Consider the following 17,632-nt stretch of genomic DNA (forward strand, 5'->3'; position numbering starts at 1 on the left):
GGCACTTTTTGCCTCTGCGCATTACATTCGGCAGCAAATAACTTTTTTTTTTTTGGTTTCAGAGTTTTGAACATTGAACATTGAGGTGCACCTTGCATAGTTTCCAAATTCAGATGGGATCCAGTGCCTTTGGGGTTCTTTTTGGCCACATGCTCCCATGCTTTCCAGCCATAGAAATGCATAAAATACCAGTGTGTGCACACACATTCTTTTAAAGAGGACCTTGAGCTGCTGCAGAGACTTCGGCCTTTGGGTCAAAGGGGGAGGGGCTATGAGTCTTGCCTGTTGGAAGAGGCAGCAGTCAAACTCTTGACGCCAGCAAAGAGCGAGGCCAGGAAGCTGGAAAAGTGGGACAAAGTGGAACAGCTGGAAGAGGATCGGAAGGAGCCATGAGTGGTGCAAGTTGGCTGTGCAGCTCTCAGGGAAACCGCTCTGCCAAGTTGTGGGTGAGAAAGAGAGTCCTGGTACAACTGACCACTTTAATTTTGAGATATTCTGTGCTGTCACTTTGGGTGACAGCACACAAAGCACAGGAGCAGGGAAATGTTGGTCGTACATATATTATGGATTTTAGTCCTAAGAGACTTAGAGTCATAGAATCATAGAGTTGGAAGAGACCACATAGGCCATCTAGTTCAACCCCCTTCTACCATGCAGCAAAAGCACAATCAAAGCATCCCTGATAGATGGTCACCCAGCTTTTGTTTAAAAGCTTCCAAGAAAGGAACTTCCACCAGACTCTGAAGCAGAGAGTTCCACTGTTGAACAGCTTTCCTTATGGTCATTAAGTTCTTCCTCATGTTCAGGTGGAATCTCTTTATCTGTCATTTGAACACATTGCTCCAAGTCCTAGTTTCCAGGGCAGCAGAAAACAAGCCTACTCCTTCTTCCTTATGAAACCCTTTCACATATTGATCATGTCTCCCCTCAACCTTCTCTTCTGCAGGCTAAACATGCACAGTTCTTTAAGACACTCCTTATAGAGATTATTCATAGTCTCCAGCCTTTGATTAGTTTAGTTGCCCTCTTCCTCTGGACACTTTCCAGCTTGTCAATATCTCTTTTGAATTGTGGTGCCCAGAACCGGACACAGTATTCCAGGTAAGGAGGTCTGACCAAACCAGAATGTGGACAATAGACTCCTTTTGATGCAGCGCAAAATCCCATTGGATTTGTTAGGTGCTACATCACATTCTTGAATCATGTTCATCTTATTGTCCATGAAGACTCCAAGATCTTTCTCACATGGACTGCTGTGGAACCAGGTGACACCCATCCTATATCTTTGCATTTCATTTTTCCTGCCTAAGTGGAGTATCTTACATTTGTTCCTGTTGAAATTCATTTTGTTAGTTTTGGCCAAATGGCTCTGTAATCTGTTAAGGTCCTTTCGAATTCTGATCCTATCCTCCGGAGTATTAGCTCTCCTAATTTGGTGTCATCTGCAAACTTGATAAGCCTGCCCTCTAAACCTTCATCCAAGTCATTAATAAAGATGTTGAACAGAACTGAGCCCAGGACTGAACCCTGCTGACATCCACTAGTCACTTCTTTCCAGGATGAAGAAGAAGCTTTGGGGAGAAACACCCTTTGGGTTTGGCCCCTTAACCAACTGCAGATCCACCTAAAAGTAGCCTTGCTTAGCCCACATTTGACTAGTTTGCTTGCAAGAAGGTCATGGGAATTTTGTCAAAGGCCTTTCTGAAATCAAGATGTTCTCCATACACAGCATTACCTGCATCTACCAATCTTGTAGCTCTATAGAAAAAAGAGATAAGATGAGTCTGGCATGACTTGTTTTTGAGAAATCCATGTTGACTTTTAGGAATCACAGCATTCCTTTCTAAGTGGTTCTAAACTCCCTCCTTAATGATCTGCTCCAGAATCTTAGCAAGCATAAAAGACTTTGTAGGGTTTGCAGTGCAAAACAGCAGGACCTAAAGGGATCCCTGCTCTTGGGGCAATAGGAGAAATGTGAAGGGCTGGCCAGCCAGAACGGACCAGTGGTCCTCAATCTTTGGCCCATTTAATGTTTTGAACTTCATCTCCCAGGAACTTTAACCACCTTGGCCAACAGTCAGGAATTCTGGGAGATGACGTCCTAAACATTTGGAGGATCGAAGCATCTGGACTAAGCAATATGAGGATGGATGAACCTAAACTGGAGCTCATTATCAAGAGAGGTCAACCCTCTTGTTCAAGGAGCTCCACTGGCTGCCATTTATTTTCCGAGCCCAATTCAAGGTGCAGGTGCTCACCTACAAAGCCCTGAACGGTTTGGGACCACCCTACCTGCGTGACCGCATTTCCATCTACGAACCCACACGCTCGCTCCGGTCATCTGGGGAGGCCCTGCTCGTTATCCCACCTACGTCGCAAGCGCGCTTGGTGGGGACGCGGGACAGGGCCTTCTCTGTGGCGGCCCCCCGACTTTGGAATGCCCTTCCAAAAGAGCTTCGTCAGGCCCCTACTCTGGCAGTTTTCAGAAGGAACCTAAAAACTTGGCTGTTCCGATGTGCCTTCGCAGATTAGGAATCCCCATCCCAAGTCCTAGATGCACTTTAGCACAACTAATGCTGCTGCACACCGCACTTTTAATCCTACGTTCCTCCTGCCATCTCAGCACTTTTAACCCTGTACCCCATTGCGCTGGCCGAACCAGTTTTAATAGTGTCTTGATGTATTGTCATTGTGGTTATTTTGCTTAATTGTTTGATTTGCTTTGTTTATTGCTGTGTTATGTTTTCTATTGTATTGTGTTTTGTGGCTTCGGCCCGTGTAAGCCGCATCGAGTCCTTCGGGAGATGCTAGCGGGGTACAAATAAAGTTAATAATAATAATAATAATAATAATAATAAACACTGCCTGGAAGTCTTTCTCTGTGCTCCCTTTCTCCTTCAGCTTTAACACTTGTGTTTTTGCATTGCAGGACTGGAACCAGACATGGTACACCGATGCCCCGCGCCTGACGACCTGCTTTCAGTCGACTGTACTGATTTGGATTCCTTGCCTCTGCCTCTGGGTCTCTTTTCCTTTCTATTACCTTTATCTCCAGAAGAATGCTAGAGGCTATATCAGGATGTCTGCAGCCTTTAAAGCGAAAATGGCAAGTGTCTTTCTGCAAAGGGGGCTTCTAGCAGGCTCTACGGGATTTTAGGAGCATAGGATATGGCCTTCTTCCAGCCAGACTCTCTCTTCCAGCATTGCCAGTTAGGTGACAGCCACAAATCATCCTGTCCATTGTCTTTCCTTGCAGCCACCCATCCAAGTCCAGAACAGGCCCAACACAGCTTAGCTTCCAAAACCAATTGAGCTATTTGTGTTCAGATTGCTAGGGTAGTATGTTTCATTGATGCGGGCTTTACTGGGGTTCCAAAGGTTATGAATTTTTCATGTAATATTACAATTGTAAGGGTTCTGTAAGCTGCCTTAATTCCATTTATAAGAAAAAGGGGAGAATTGAAATTTAAAAAGCTTAGAACTGGAGGAAGCGCGGAGTGATTTCGGGTGCATGTTTTCTTAATGACTAACAACAAGGATAGAATACAGTAGAGCCTCGTTTATCCAACCATTGCTCAGCCAACATTTTGTATTATCCAACACAATCTACCTCCCACCTGGATCCACAGCTGTTTCAATACATTGCGATGTTTTGGTGCTAAATTTGTAAATACAGTAATTACTACATAACGTTACCATGTATTGAACTGCTTTTTCTGCCGATTTGTTGTAAAACTTGATGTTTTGGTGCTTAATTTGTAAAATCATAATGTAATTTGACATTTAATAGGATTTTCCTTAATCCCTCCTTATTATCCAACATCACGCTTATCCAACATTCTGCCAGCCCATTTATGTTGGGTAAGCACGACTCTACTGTATGTAGGGATGGAATGTAGCAAGTCTGTGCCAATCCTTTGTCCATTTTTCCAGATGTTTATCTTGTCGTGTTCTGAGCCAGATGTTCACGTTGTTCCTAGGTTCTTGGCTTTGTTTTTTTAGCCATGTATTTTGCAAGTGCATTCTACATTCTTTGGGAAGCAAACCAAGGGATTCAACAAGACCCAGGACTCATCATCAGCTGTGCGTTACAGCTGGTTACTATGGTAAAGTTAACACTTACTTTTTGTTTAGTTATTTTTGATTTCATCTTCATCCTGTTCTTCCCTTTTTGCTTATGGACAGAGGCGGCTCAACCCATTACGCAAAGTAAGCATTCGCAGTATAGTTGATTTTGCCCAGGGGCGCTCTTGAAGCGCTCTTGGGGGAAAATAGACCTTGACATATGCGAGTTGTAGTTACTGAGATGTACAGTTCACCTAAAATCAAAGAGCATTCTGAACTCCACCAATGATGGAATTGAACCAAATATGGCACACAGAACTCCCATGATGAACAGAAAATATATATCAATGATTGGTTGGGGGGGGGGGGGCGCCAAAATACTGTTTGCTTACTGTTGAAAATTACCTAGGGTCGCCTCTGCTTATGGAACATCAAAATTGTTGAGTTGTGGGAGTAGCTCCTATTCTGGTGCAGAGCAGTCTTCACCTGGAAGGGAAAGACCCTTCCTACTTAGAGTGAGTCCAGACTCTGGTTGTTCCTGGAGGCCACTTCACCCGGAGAGCACTCATCAAGCAACAGCACAACCCAGTCAGCACAGAAGGTCAATGCTCCTCATGAGTCCTGACAGGTTCAATTGTCATGCATTTTAGAAATCTGCAAGATGGACACAGGACATCCGACATAATTTTTTTCTTTAAATTGTTTAAACTGACTCTCCAAGATGCGCCAGACCTCATAAGCACTGGTGTGGATATACGAATGTGTACACAAGCAGATTCTTGTCATTCTCTCTCCTCACCCTCCTGCTGCCTTTTCCCCTCTTGACCCCCAGTTCCCTTTGGGGTCACTTGCCATCCATGCTGGTGCCCACTCTTTCATTTCAAGATCTGTCTAATTTCATAAATGTCAGAACAAAGGAATGCTTGGAGAGAGTTCTCATGGAAATCGGTTTCCAATTCAGCGTCCATCGAGCTACCTGTTTGTCTGTGGCTCCATCTGTTTACAGCCCTCATAGAACAGAATAGATAACTGTATTGTCATTGTACATTGTACAATGAAATTAAGTGCTTTCCCCAGCACACTTCACAAAACAACACACCCAGCCTTCCACATTCTAATCACTATTGCACCGCCCCCAATGTGCAGAAATAGTGACCCTTTGGAGTGCCGTTTAAATGCACACGTGCACTGGGGCAGTCCACACCAGCATATAGCAATGATGTCATGTCTTTTTCTTGAGTGCAGTGATATACAGTCATGCAAATATGTGCATTTTCTGGCTGAAATTGGATTTTAAACACACCTTTTTAACATGTGTTTTTCAGCTGTTGATGCAATCCACTACATATTTTTGGCAAACATCATGTAGTCACACACAGCCTTTTTACACCGGTTTCTTCCACATTCTAGGGCCTGTGTAGAAGGTCCCAGAAAAACACGAAGTGCAGCAAACTGCATGCATAGACATCTCTTTTGGGAGGGCTGCTATTTGGAAACATTATGGTCTCTGTCCAACAGTAAATGAAACCACTGTCCCCAGGTCATTACGGTCCTGCTCTGGAGAAGATAGAAAACTGCTTCCCAGTAGTCACTTTTGAGCAGGACAGTAGTGACACTGGGAGAGGCACACTTCACAGTCGTTGAGGTAGGACTGGAGCCCAGTTAGAGCAGTGGTGGGCAGCTCCCAATCCAAGAGGTCGTCCACACAAAACAGTGGTCTTCACTCTTTGGCCCATGGATTTTGACATCTAATTCCTAGAAGTTCCTCCCAGGATTATCAAAGATTATTTAGAGCAGTGGTTCCCAACATGTGGTCCATGGACCACCGGTGGTCCGCAAGAACAAAAATATGGTCCACGGCCTCACCATTACTGCACCATTGCAACAAGAGCAACTGGTCATGCGAAATCTTCTTATAGTGTCAAGGCTTATTAAATATAGTTTTCTGTGGGTGAGCGGATAGCAATTACTGGATAGCATATGTTCTGCATCAGAAACTAGAGCTGATGTGGTCAATCCAATGCAGTTTTCTCAATCAGCACCCCAAATAACCAAGCTGAATCTAAAGTTGACCAAAAACTGATTCATAACCCTTTTGGTAATAATGTTGGAGAGTAGTCCCTGGTCAAGTGATCCTTGATCAAAAAAGGTTGGTAACCACTGATTTAGAAGATCAAAAGCTGAGGACCTCTTGTTGTCTGTTTTTCCAGATCGAACGGTTTGCAATTAAGTAGATTCCATTTGTTAGTTCAATAACAAATGTGCTAATGTAGTAGAGGGTTGATGAACTCTCCTTGACTAGTGGTTTTCAAGCATATAAAGCAGGACATTGGCCACAATGGTTTTCAAGGCATGCCCCAACTCTGGTTCTGAGCATGTTTTCCACTCTTCTTTGTTTTCAGCAGCTCCGCTTGGCTGCCAGAGCAGCTGTTGTTGTTGTTATTGTTGTTGTTGTTATTGTTGTTATTGTTATTATTATTATTGAAGTAAAGGTAAAAGTTTCCCCTTGACATTAAGTCTATTCGTGTCCAACTCTGGGAGTGATGCTCATCTCCATTTCTAAGAGTGGTGTTGTCCGTAGACACCTCCAAGGTCATGTGGCTGGCATGATTGCATGGAGTGCCGTTACCTTCCTGCAGAAGAGGTACCTGTTGATCTATTTACATTTGCTAAGTTGGCAGAAGCTGGTGCTAGCAGCGGGAGTTCACCCCACTCCCCAGATTAAAACTGCCAACCTTTCAGTCAGCAAGTTTAGCAGCTCAGTGGTTTAACCCACTGAGCCACAAGGGGGTCCTATGATGATGATGATGATGATGATCATTATGCCCACTTTAGCTTCTCAAAGTGACTTAACATAAAGCATCAGCATAACCATTTAAAATATACAAATATGCAAACATTGAAACAGGATTAAATATAAACAGTATTTTAAAAATTCCCAGTTAAAACCATTAAAACAAATTTAAAGTTAAAAACCACAGCACTCCCTGAATTGATCTTAAAAACCTTCATCTTTAAAAGCCTGTCTGAACAAAAAGGTTTTAGCCTTTAGCAGTCCATTATAGTTGCTTGCATTTATCACTTGGATTTCCTTTTTCTAAACATATTTTATATTATTTCCCCCCTCCCTGCTTTTCCTGATAGATCCTGGTTTTATTTCTAACTCAGACAGAACGACAGAAAGGCGTCCAGTCTTCCAGTGTCCTGTTGCTGTATTGGTTCCTATCTTTTCTCTCTGCTATGGGTTCCCTTATCTCCAAAATACAAGATGCTCAGGAAGGTGTAAGTTTTGGTTGTTAATTATGGCCCGTAATTTTGATGACATCTCTCAGTTACAGTTGTTAACCTTGGTTGTTCATGAGTTGAATGCAGATAGGTTGTACTGGAGCTGTATGCCTTCAAATTATTTCTGACGTCAGGCAATCCTTAGGCAAACCTATGATGGGGGTTTCTTGGCAAGATCTGTTGCCTTAGCCTTCCTCTGAGGATGAGAGAGTGTCACTTGCTCAAAGTCACCTAGCTTGCTGTGACACAGAAAAGAATCAAAAATAGAGGAAAGTATAAGAATAATAAACAATGGTCATAATCATATACCGTCAGTCTGTCAGATGAAAGTGACACTGGGGGCAAGAAGGCAAGAAGAAAAAAATGCCTCTTTGAATAATTTGCCCATAAACTACATGATTGATTCAGGAAAGATTTAGTGTTGGGTTCTCAAAAGAAAATCGGTGTTGTAATCTCATAACCCAGGCAACGCCGAGTACCCAAGCTAGTCTATGTATATAATAAAGGTGAAAGTTTGTATGCGGCGGACAAAAGTGTGGCGGTGCGACGGGAGGAGTATGTGCCAGCGTTTTGATTGGCCAGCCTGAAAGTTCCAACATTCTGATTGGCTATATCTATATCTATCTATGTATATAATAAAGGTGAAAGTTTGTATGCGGCGGACAAAAGTGTGGCGGTGCGACGGGAGGAGTATGTGCCAGCGTTTTGATTGGCCAGCCTGAAAGTTCCAACATTCTGATTGGCTATATCTATATCTATCTATGTATATAATAAAGGTGAAAGTTTGTATGCGGCGGACAAAAGTGTGGCGGTGCGACGGGAGGAGTATGTGCCAGCGTTTTGATTGGCCAGCCTGAAAGTTCCAACATTCTGATTGGCTATATCTATATCTATCTATGTATATAATAAAGGTGAAAGTTTGTATGCGGCGGACAAAAGTGTGGCGGTGCGACGGGAGGAGTATGTGCCAGCGTTTTGATTGGCCAGCCTGAAAGTTCCAACATTCTGATTGGCTATATCTATATCTATCTATGTATATAATAAAGGTGAAAGTTTGTATGCGGCGGACAAAAGTGTGGCGGTGCGACGGGAGGAGTATGTGCCAGCGTTTTGATTGGCCAGCCTGAAAGTTCCAACATTCTGATTGGCTGCCCCAGTGGTGCTATTTGCATATGGTCTCTGATTGGCCAGCTTCAATAGGAGCCCCTGGTGGAGAAAAGAGTTCATGGCAGAAACGGGGACATGAGAAGGAAATTTGCATATGGTCTCTGATTGGCCAGCCTCAATTCCAAGATTCCGAGATGACAAAGAGAGGAAAGGAAAGGGCCAGAGGGGGCTGAGTCAGAGAATTACCAATACAGACCACACTTGGCACACAGAGCCTGCAAGACCGACTTGACATCCTACTGCAATCATGGATGATGGGACTTGCAGTACCATCACTCACATTCTGAGACCGCTGTTAACCTCATCCAATGACTGATCAGGACCAAACTTGGAACATAGACCTCTCATGACCCACTTTACGTCTGGTGTGGTTTGGCCGGGGATGGACCATGGATTATGGGACTTGCAGTACCTTTGCTCAATTCCTGAGACCACTGCAACCCTCATCCAATTACCGATAAAGACCAAACTTGGCATACTGAGTCTCCATGACACACTCTACATCCTGGTGCAGTTTGGAGGAGGATGCACCATGGACGATGGAACTTGCAATACCTGCACTCCCTTCCTAAGACCATTACAACTGCCAACAATGATGGATCAGGACCACAATTTACACAGAGAGCCCACATGACCCACTCTACATCCTGGTGCGGATTGGAAGAATTTGACAATGGATGATGGGACTTGCAGTCACTTCACTCACTTCCTGAGACCACTGAGACCCTCGCCAATGACTGATCAAGACCAAACTTGGCACACAGAGTCCCCATGACCCACTCTACATCCTGGTGCACTTTCGAGGAGGACAGACCATGGATGATGGGACTTCAAGTACCTCCACTCCCTTCCTAAGACTGCTGCAACCCTTAGTAATGTCCGATCAAGACCAAACTTGGCACACAGAGCCACCTTGACCCACTCTACATCCCGATGCTGTTTGGAGGAGGACGGACAATGGATGATGGGACTTCAAGTTCCTTCACTCACTTCCTGAAAACAATGACCAATAAATTCCAAATTTGGCATACAGAACCGCCATTACCCACTTTCTCTAATAACCCGGGCAGCGCCGGGTCCCCAAGCTAGTATCTAATAAAATCTACCCTTATAACTATTTTAGTAATTTCCCCTTGCAGCTATTGTCTTTCTTTCCAGATATTCAAATACCAGATTTCATTTTTTTGGTGAACTCTTCATTATTTCCTCCCTGTATATTATTTGATAGCTTGGCCATTTGAATATAGTCTAGTAACTTTTCTCTCCAATCTTTTTTAAAACAGTTCTTTTTCACCTTTCCAAGATTTCGATTTAAGCTATATTGACAATTTTTTTCATCCCCTTTCTTTCCCTAAATACTCCTATGTTTGTATAATCTAGAGATTAAGCCATTATTTCCCTTCTCAAGAATGCATTGAAGTCTTTTTTTTTTTTTACAAAATGCATAGGATTGTGGGTGAACTACAACTCATATCATGTTAGGTTAACCCCAAAACACTCCATCAGTACTTAAAGTTTGTTATGTCGGGCAAGTTTGTTCTAGATGCATCATCAGTGGGGCTCAGTATACTCCCCAGAAGATGCAAAATGAATTACAACTCTCACTATGATGGGTCGCTATAACCTGAAATGTTATTGGAGGGAAGGCTTTTGGTAGCTCCTCAGCACTGTGGATTAAAGCTGTTTGCGGGAGTGGGAGCCTGTCTGTGAAAGTGGACACCCCAGCCACATCCACACACATATTTTCACCTAATAATTAGGTAGTTAGATAGAAGAGAAGATTCATAATGAGTAGTGATGAAAGTCATGGGTGGTGGGTTCACGGACACGAGGAAGGAGGGAAAGGATTTCTTAGGATGTTGCAATGTACCTGCTTTGCTAGTTAATGTATTTTTTTTGCTTATCACTTGTATACAATAAATTTAAAATTTTGAACACACACACACACACAAATATAACATATAGATGTGTTGCCCATCTAGGGATTCAAGCGTAGGTCCACAGAAAAATACTCAGCATTCTGTGCCATTCCCAGCCGGAAAGTGCTGGATTTCTGGCATTTTTTCCTGTTTCTCTTTTTCTCCCCTTTCAGAAGTTGGCCAGCGCTTCTGGAGCATTTCTATTTTTCCCGACCTGTGTGAATTGAATTTGATAGTAGATACAAACTCACAGTTTAAGTTATTTGTCTTAGAAATTATTAGAAGCCAATGGTCTCCTATATATGCTAATAATACCACAAATTACTTACTTTTGCAGGGTTTCAGAAGCGCTCCCTTCCATCATGTTACTTCATATATTTATTTCACCTTGGTCTCTTTGGAACTTGGGCTCTGCTGCATCGTAGATCAGCCTCCCTTCTTCTCTAAAGTTGACACTGACGCTGTAAGAATCTGACCTTTTTGCTTGTTTTATATGGATAATCTTTCAATAATGTTTTTGTCCAGGCTTCCAACTTTTCTTTCCATTTTTTCCCCTTTTCCCCACCAAATGTCCAGTCTTTCTGAGGAGGGATTGATGCCCTTGTATTAGTTGCATATATGAAGTTTTCCCTGTTCTTCAAACTTTTGCAGAACCCGTGCCCTGAATCCAGAGCGTCTTTTCTTTCCAAAATCACATTTTGGTGGTTTGCAGGGTAAGAAAACACAACATGTATCTTTAAAGCAGTGGCTGAACTGTGGTTAACTCATTAAATGTTGGATTGCCATGGGTTTCGGGCTGTTTGGCCATGTTCCAGTAGCATTCTTTCCTGATGTTTTGCGTGCACCTGTGGCTAATGGCATCTTCAGAGGTTCTGTTGCTAGTGAGGCAAGTAGGGTGTATATACGAGGGGTATTTTTAAAGTAAGGTCCGTTTTGTTGTAGACACTAGTAGTTCGCGCGCATACCGCAATGAGCGCGTGCGTCGTGTACCGGCATGCCTCGGGAACAACTGTGCTTAGTTTCCGCTCTGTAGCTAACCTGTACGGTTCTGTTCTGTGCTTTAAAAATGTTTAAGACTATCAACTCACCCGCCGCATGTGAGGTTCGCTCAGTGATACGGTTTTTGTCAGCAAGGAAGCTGCCTGCTGCAGAAATCCATCAACAGATTTGTGAAGTGTACGGTGATACTGTTATGAGTGAAAGCAGAGTGTGTAAGTGGGTACGACAATTCAAAGATGGCCGTGACAACGTCCATGATGAGGACCGCTCAGGTTCCTTGCTGACAAAAACCGTATCACATGCGGCAGGTGAGTTGATAGTCTTAAACATTTTTAAAGCACAGAACAGAACCGTACAGGTTAGCTACAGAGTGGAAACTGAGCACAGTTGTTCCCGAGGCATGCCGGTACACGCCGCATGCACTCGTTGCGGTACGCGCGCGAACTACTAGTGTCTACAACAAAATGGACCTTACTTAAAAAATACCCCTCGTATATCTGTGGAATAATGTCCAGGGTGAGAGAAAGAACACTTGCCTGTTTGAAGCAAGTGTGAATGTTGCAATTAGAATGCTTGATTAGCATTGAGTAATCTGCAGCTGCAAAGTCAATTAGTGAGGGTATTTGCATAGATGCAGCTTGACCTTTGTTGCCTGGAGGCATCCTCTGTTTGGGAGGTGTTAACTGACACTTGGTTGTTTGCTTTCTGGAGTTCCCCTTTCTATGAATGGTGCTCTTTATTTACTGTCTTGATTCTGGTGGGTTTTTTAAAATACTGGTAACCAGATTTTGTTCATTTTCAAAAGAACAAAACGCCCTCACAGATTGACTTAACAGCTTCAAGGCCACTCAATCAAGTTAATCAAGCTTGCTTGTTGCAACATCCTCACTTGGGTCAAACAGACAACAGTTCTTTCTCCCACCCTGGACATTATTCCACAGGTATATACACTCCACTTACTTCACTTCCAACAGAACCTCTGAAGATGCCATTAGTCACTGATGCAGGCGAAACGTCTGGAGAGAATGCTGCTGGAACATATTGACCAGTCAGGCCGAAAAACTCAAAACAACCCAGTGATTCCAGCCATGAAAGCCTTTGACAAAAGATCAATCAATGTTGCTTGGATTTTATGTCACATGTGACATTTTTTTTAAGAACTAGTTAACCATGAGCAGCCTTCAACTGATGCCATTGGTTTCCCAGGATGATCTGGAAAGGATATTGGAAACCACTACGAACAGAAGACCTGTGGTCACTAGTGAAAGAGAGCTCTTCTGAGGAGATAGTTACCAAGTTTAAGGATGCCTGGGAAAAGCATTGTGCAAGTGCTGGACAGTAAGTGCCGCTGTGCATTAGAGCAACTCTAAGAGATAGTGAGGCTGCTAGTGCAGGCAGCCCCAAGTTATGAACAAGAGAGCTTCTGTAGGTTTGTTCTTAAGTTGAATTTGTATGTAAGTCAGAACACAGACATTTCAAAGTGTAACTCCAGCAACACACACACACACACACACACACATGCTTTGGATCACATAGGGAAGGGTTTACACTCTTGTGACATTTGTTTTGCTGTCTGTTCAGATTTCACCTCACTTTCTGTTCCTAATCATTGGATTTTTAAAAATGTGGCTTGCTATGGAAACACGGATTGGAGGTAAACCTTCAGTGCTGACACTCTTTCTCCCTGATAATAACTCTTCCAGGAGTTGATTTCCCTTCCTTCTGATGGGAATATTCCTCTCACTTCCTGTTGTTCTTAACTATGAGTCGTTTGTAATTTGGATGCTTGTAACTCTGGGACGGCCAGTATCTGACAGTGTAGATGGTGCCCAAGTCTATTATTGGCTAAGAAATGAAAGCACTTATACTGAAGATGGCTGCTATTTGCACTAAAACAATAATAAAGGTGATTCAGGGTGCTTCCAGACAGTGCCAAAATCCATGTTTTAAAAGTGCGTTTAAAAATCCTGAATATAAACTGAGACACCTAATGGGAAACTTTAGTGACTTGAGTATAAGCCAAGGGTGGGAAATGCAGCATCTACTGGTAAATTTCAAAATAAAAATAGATACCAGTAAAATTACATTAATTGAGACATCAGTAGGTTGTGTACCCTTCCAATAATAATAGAGTAAAATTTATTTATTTATTTATTTATTTGCTGCGCTTATAGACCGCCGTTCTCAGCCCTGGGGCGACTCACGGTGGTGTACAACATGTAAAATCAGGTGCAATTTACAACATAAGCCAACATCAACTAGCAATATCAAAAACAACATTAAACAACATCAATATCAATAATACAATTACAATAAGTCATTCGCGACGTCTCATCGTTGAACCACAATCCAAATCTCGTTATCCATGTTCCGTTCCGATCGTCATTGCCAATTGTTGCCGCACTTACTCAAACACCTTCTCAAACAACCACGTCTTTAGTCTCTTGCGGAATGTCATAAGGGAGGGTGCCAGTCTGATGTCCACAGGAAGGGTGTTCCACAAAATGTAATAATAATAGAGAAAGTAATAAATGTAATAATAATAGAGAAAATAATAAATGTAATAATAATAAAGAGTATAATAATAAATGTAATAGAATAATAATAATAATAATAATAATAATTGAGTAAATTATGTAAATGTAATAAAAATAATAGTAATAACAGTGTAAAATAATAAATAACCTTGACTCGAGTATAAGCCAAGGGTGGCTTTTTCAGCCTGAAAATGGGCTGAAAAACTCTGCTTATACTCGAGTATATATGGTATGTCTTTTCCTTAATTTTTTTTTAATTCAGAAGAAAAGAAAAACAGTAAAGGAAGAAGAGGAATAGAAAAAGAAGATTTTTTTAATAATATGTATTGCCAGGACTATGCAGCTATCTAACTACCTACTGTGACATACTACAGAACTAAATAAGAAACAAACAGACCAACAATACACTTATGACCCTTCTACACTGCCATATAATCCAGATTATCGAAGGAGATAATCCACATTATTATCTGAGTCTACACTGCCATTTAATCCAGTTCGAAGCAGATAATCTGGATTTTAGATGGCAGTGTAGATGGGGTCTCATATAATCCAGATTAAAACAGGGATCAGATCCTGGGATATAGGGCAGTGTAGAAGGGGCCTTATTAATAAATGCTTATTTCTCAGGGGTTTTTTTTCTTCTCTTTTTCATTTTTTTGTAATAAAGTTTAATTATGTGGCTGTTTGATGTTGTGTTTGTGATTTAGTCTCTTCTTTGTATTTAACTTTTAATTGTTGCTTTAATTTTAGAAGTAACTCTGGAACGATGACTGTGTAACCATATCGTAAATATACTTATAATAAAATCAAATAAATCTCTTTGGTTTTTTTTATTGGCCAGAATTTTAGAATCTATGACATGTAAAAGAGAGCAAAGGAAGAGTCAAACGGCTCGTGAAACGGCTCCCCTGCTTCAGCCAGAAAATAGCAAAAGCAAACTGCTGTTGAAATCTTTCTGGAGTGTATTTGGGACCTATTTTCTCCTTGGAACTCTCTGCTTAGTCGCTGGTGATGTCTTCTTGTTTTTGATTCCAAAGACATTAAGGTATGTAGGCATTTTACATTTTACAGCAAAGGAAATCTGTATTTGAGCTCTTTTTGTTTGGAGAACGACTTCAAGTGGTGCTTTGCTCTTTGCAATCCTTGTGATGGCTAGATTCTCAGGCGTTCAAGCAAAAGTTCAAGAGGGGATCAATGAGGTTATGCATATCAGTCTTGTTCCTGGAATGAAAGATTGCGCGAGGATGCCCTTCACCATTGTTACCATTCATGAGATTTAACGATACCAGAAATTGAGCACTGACAACTTTGCATGTTTAACAGCTTGAGTAGAATTCAAGCTGTGATTATTGAATCTGTGGATACAGAATCTATAGACGTGGAGGGCTGACTGTTTATGGATATTCAGATATGCCCATTGCTGGGGTTGTTGTTCAGGTGACTGATTTTTTTTTCTCCTCTCCTTATAGTGTTTTCCTAGATTTCATCACTGCTCCAGAAGCTCCTTCCTGGAAAGGCTATTTCTATGCTGCTGTGATGTTCCTCTTGGCTTGTCTCCAGACGTTGTTTGAGCAGCACTACATGTACATGTGCCTTGTTTTGGGAGTGAGGTTAAAAACAGCAATTACGGGCCTTGTTTATCGAAAGGTAAACCCTGCTCTTCTCATAGCTTTCAGTATGTTTTCCCCCTTCCTTCTTCCATCTCACTCCTTCTTCTTTCTGAGCTATTTTCCCAATGGAGGGGTTAGCATAGTGACTGTCGTTTCCACAAGGCTTTGTTTTGGACATCCTCAGGTCTCAGGTTGGCAGCACGCATATCTTCGTTAATGATGTCAAACCATTTTTCTTTGGCTGTCTGTGTGATGGCTGTCCTGCAATTTCCAAATGCAGTTGAAGTAGAGCACGATTTTAGGGGCCCTGCCTGAGCAGAGGCTGGCGAAGGCCCAAAAGGAGAGTTCACTATGCCTGGCGAGACAATAACCACCAATAAAAGTTTCCCTATTTCCCAATAAATCTTACCAGGATGAAGCAAGGCCATCGAGGTTTATTTTCTATTCCAGCTGGAAAGAATGATGACTGTTGTTGTTGTTCATTCGTTCAGTCGTCTCCGACTCTTCATGACCTCATGGACCAGCCCACGCCAGAGCTCCCTGTCAGCCGTTACCACCCCCAGCTCCCTCAAGGTCAGTCCAGTCACTTCAAGGATGCCATCCATCCATCTTGCCCTTGGTCGGCCCCTCTTCCTTTTGCCTTCCACTTTCCCCAGCATAATTGTCTTCTCTAGGCTTTCCTGTCTCCTCATGATGTGGCCAAAGTACTTCAACTTTGTCTCTAGTATCTTTCCCTCCAGTGAGCAGTCAGGCTTTATTTCCTGGAGGATGGACTGGTTGGATCTTCTCGCAGTCCAAGGCACTCTCAGCACTTTCCTCCAGCACCACAGCTCAAAAGCATCGATCTTCCTTCGCTCAGCCTTCCCTAAGGTCCAGCTCTCACATCCGTAGGTTACTACAGGGAATACCATGGCTTTGACTAGGCGGATCTTTGTTGCCAGTCTGATGTCTCTACTCTTCACTATTTTATCGAGACTGGACATTGCTCTCCTCCCAAGAAGTAAGCGTCTTCTGATTTCCTGGCCACAGTCTGCATCTGCAGTAATCTTTGCACCTAGAAATACAAAGTCTGTCACAGCCTCCACGGTTTCTCCCTCTATTTTCCAGTTGTCAATCATTCTTGTTGCCATAATCTTGGTTTTTTTGATATTTAGCTGCAACCCGGCTTTTGCGCTTTCTTCTTTCACCTTGATTAGAAGGCTCCTCAGCTCCTCCTCGCTTTCGGCCATCAGGGTGGTGTCATCTGCATATCTGAGGTTGTTAATGTTTCTTCCAGCAATTTTCACCCCAGCTTTGCATTCATCCAGCCCCGCACATCGCATGATGTGTTCTGCATACAAGTTAAAAAGGTTGGGTGATAGGATGCAGCCTTGCCGTACGCCTTTCCCAATCTTGAACCAGTCTGTTGTTCCGTGGTCAGTTCTGACTGTTGCTACTTGGTCCTTGTACAGATTCCTCAGGAGAGAGACAAGGTGACTTGGTATCCCCATACCACCAAGAACTTGCCACAATTTATTATGATCCACACAGTCAAAGGCTTTAGAATAGTCAATGAAGCAGAAGTAGATGTAGAAGTAGAAGTAGATCCTCCAGCAAAGGATCACCGCCTTGTCGGGGCGCTGGAGCTTGAGCACCTCAATGATGATGACTGTAGTAATCTGCAAAGGAGCTGATATACTCCTGAGCAGGGAATTATGGACTATATACAGTTTTAAAATTCAAATTTCCCACCCCCACCCCTCTGAGCCGGCTTCATTATGATTGGCTGTGATGTCAGTGCGCCGGGAGGAGTGGCCAGGGGCTGATGTGGCTCATCCAATGAGAGCCCAAGCCCTGCTTTGGCCACTCAGCCAATGAGGTGAAAGGAGGTGGGCAGCAGAGAAATCAATGAAAAAGTGGCTTGATGACAGGATTATAAATGGCCCTGTTCTGTCTTCCAGGAGCTTGGTTTGCATTGCCCATTAGTTGCATGAAATAGCATCCTTTTGCATTTTCCTCAGGGTTGCTACAGTCTCAGCAGCACTCTGAAAGTTAACAATTAACAGGG

The 17,632-nt window shown here is 42.7% G+C and overlaps 1 protein-coding gene across 1 annotated transcript in view; it reads left to right on the forward strand.

The window, feature by feature from the left end:
- Window positions 1–258: 258 nt before the first annotated feature.
- The window catches only part of ABCC6 (ATP binding cassette subfamily C member 6), a 52,728-nt gene continuing 35,354 nt past the window's right edge, over window positions 259–17,632 (forward strand). The window contains exons 1-9 of the mRNA XM_060786334.2: window positions 259–446; window positions 2,930–3,106; window positions 3,981–4,106; window positions 7,210–7,347; window positions 10,774–10,899; window positions 11,088–11,149; window positions 12,642–12,773; window positions 14,817–15,020; window positions 15,445–15,622. Coding sequence (XP_060642317.2) covers window positions 390–446; window positions 2,930–3,106; window positions 3,981–4,106; window positions 7,210–7,347; window positions 10,774–10,899; window positions 11,088–11,149; window positions 12,642–12,773; window positions 14,817–15,020; window positions 15,445–15,622 — 1,200 coding nt within the window. The 5' untranslated portion in view covers window positions 259–389. The remainder of the gene's footprint in view (window positions 447–2,929; window positions 3,107–3,980; window positions 4,107–7,209; window positions 7,348–10,773; window positions 10,900–11,087; window positions 11,150–12,641; window positions 12,774–14,816; window positions 15,021–15,444; window positions 15,623–17,632) is intronic.

Source organism: Anolis sagrei, chromosome X, assembly GCF_037176765.1.
Source record: "Anolis sagrei isolate rAnoSag1 chromosome X, rAnoSag1.mat, whole genome shotgun sequence".
Lineage (NCBI taxonomy): Eukaryota > Metazoa > Chordata > Lepidosauria > Squamata > Dactyloidae > Anolis > Anolis sagrei.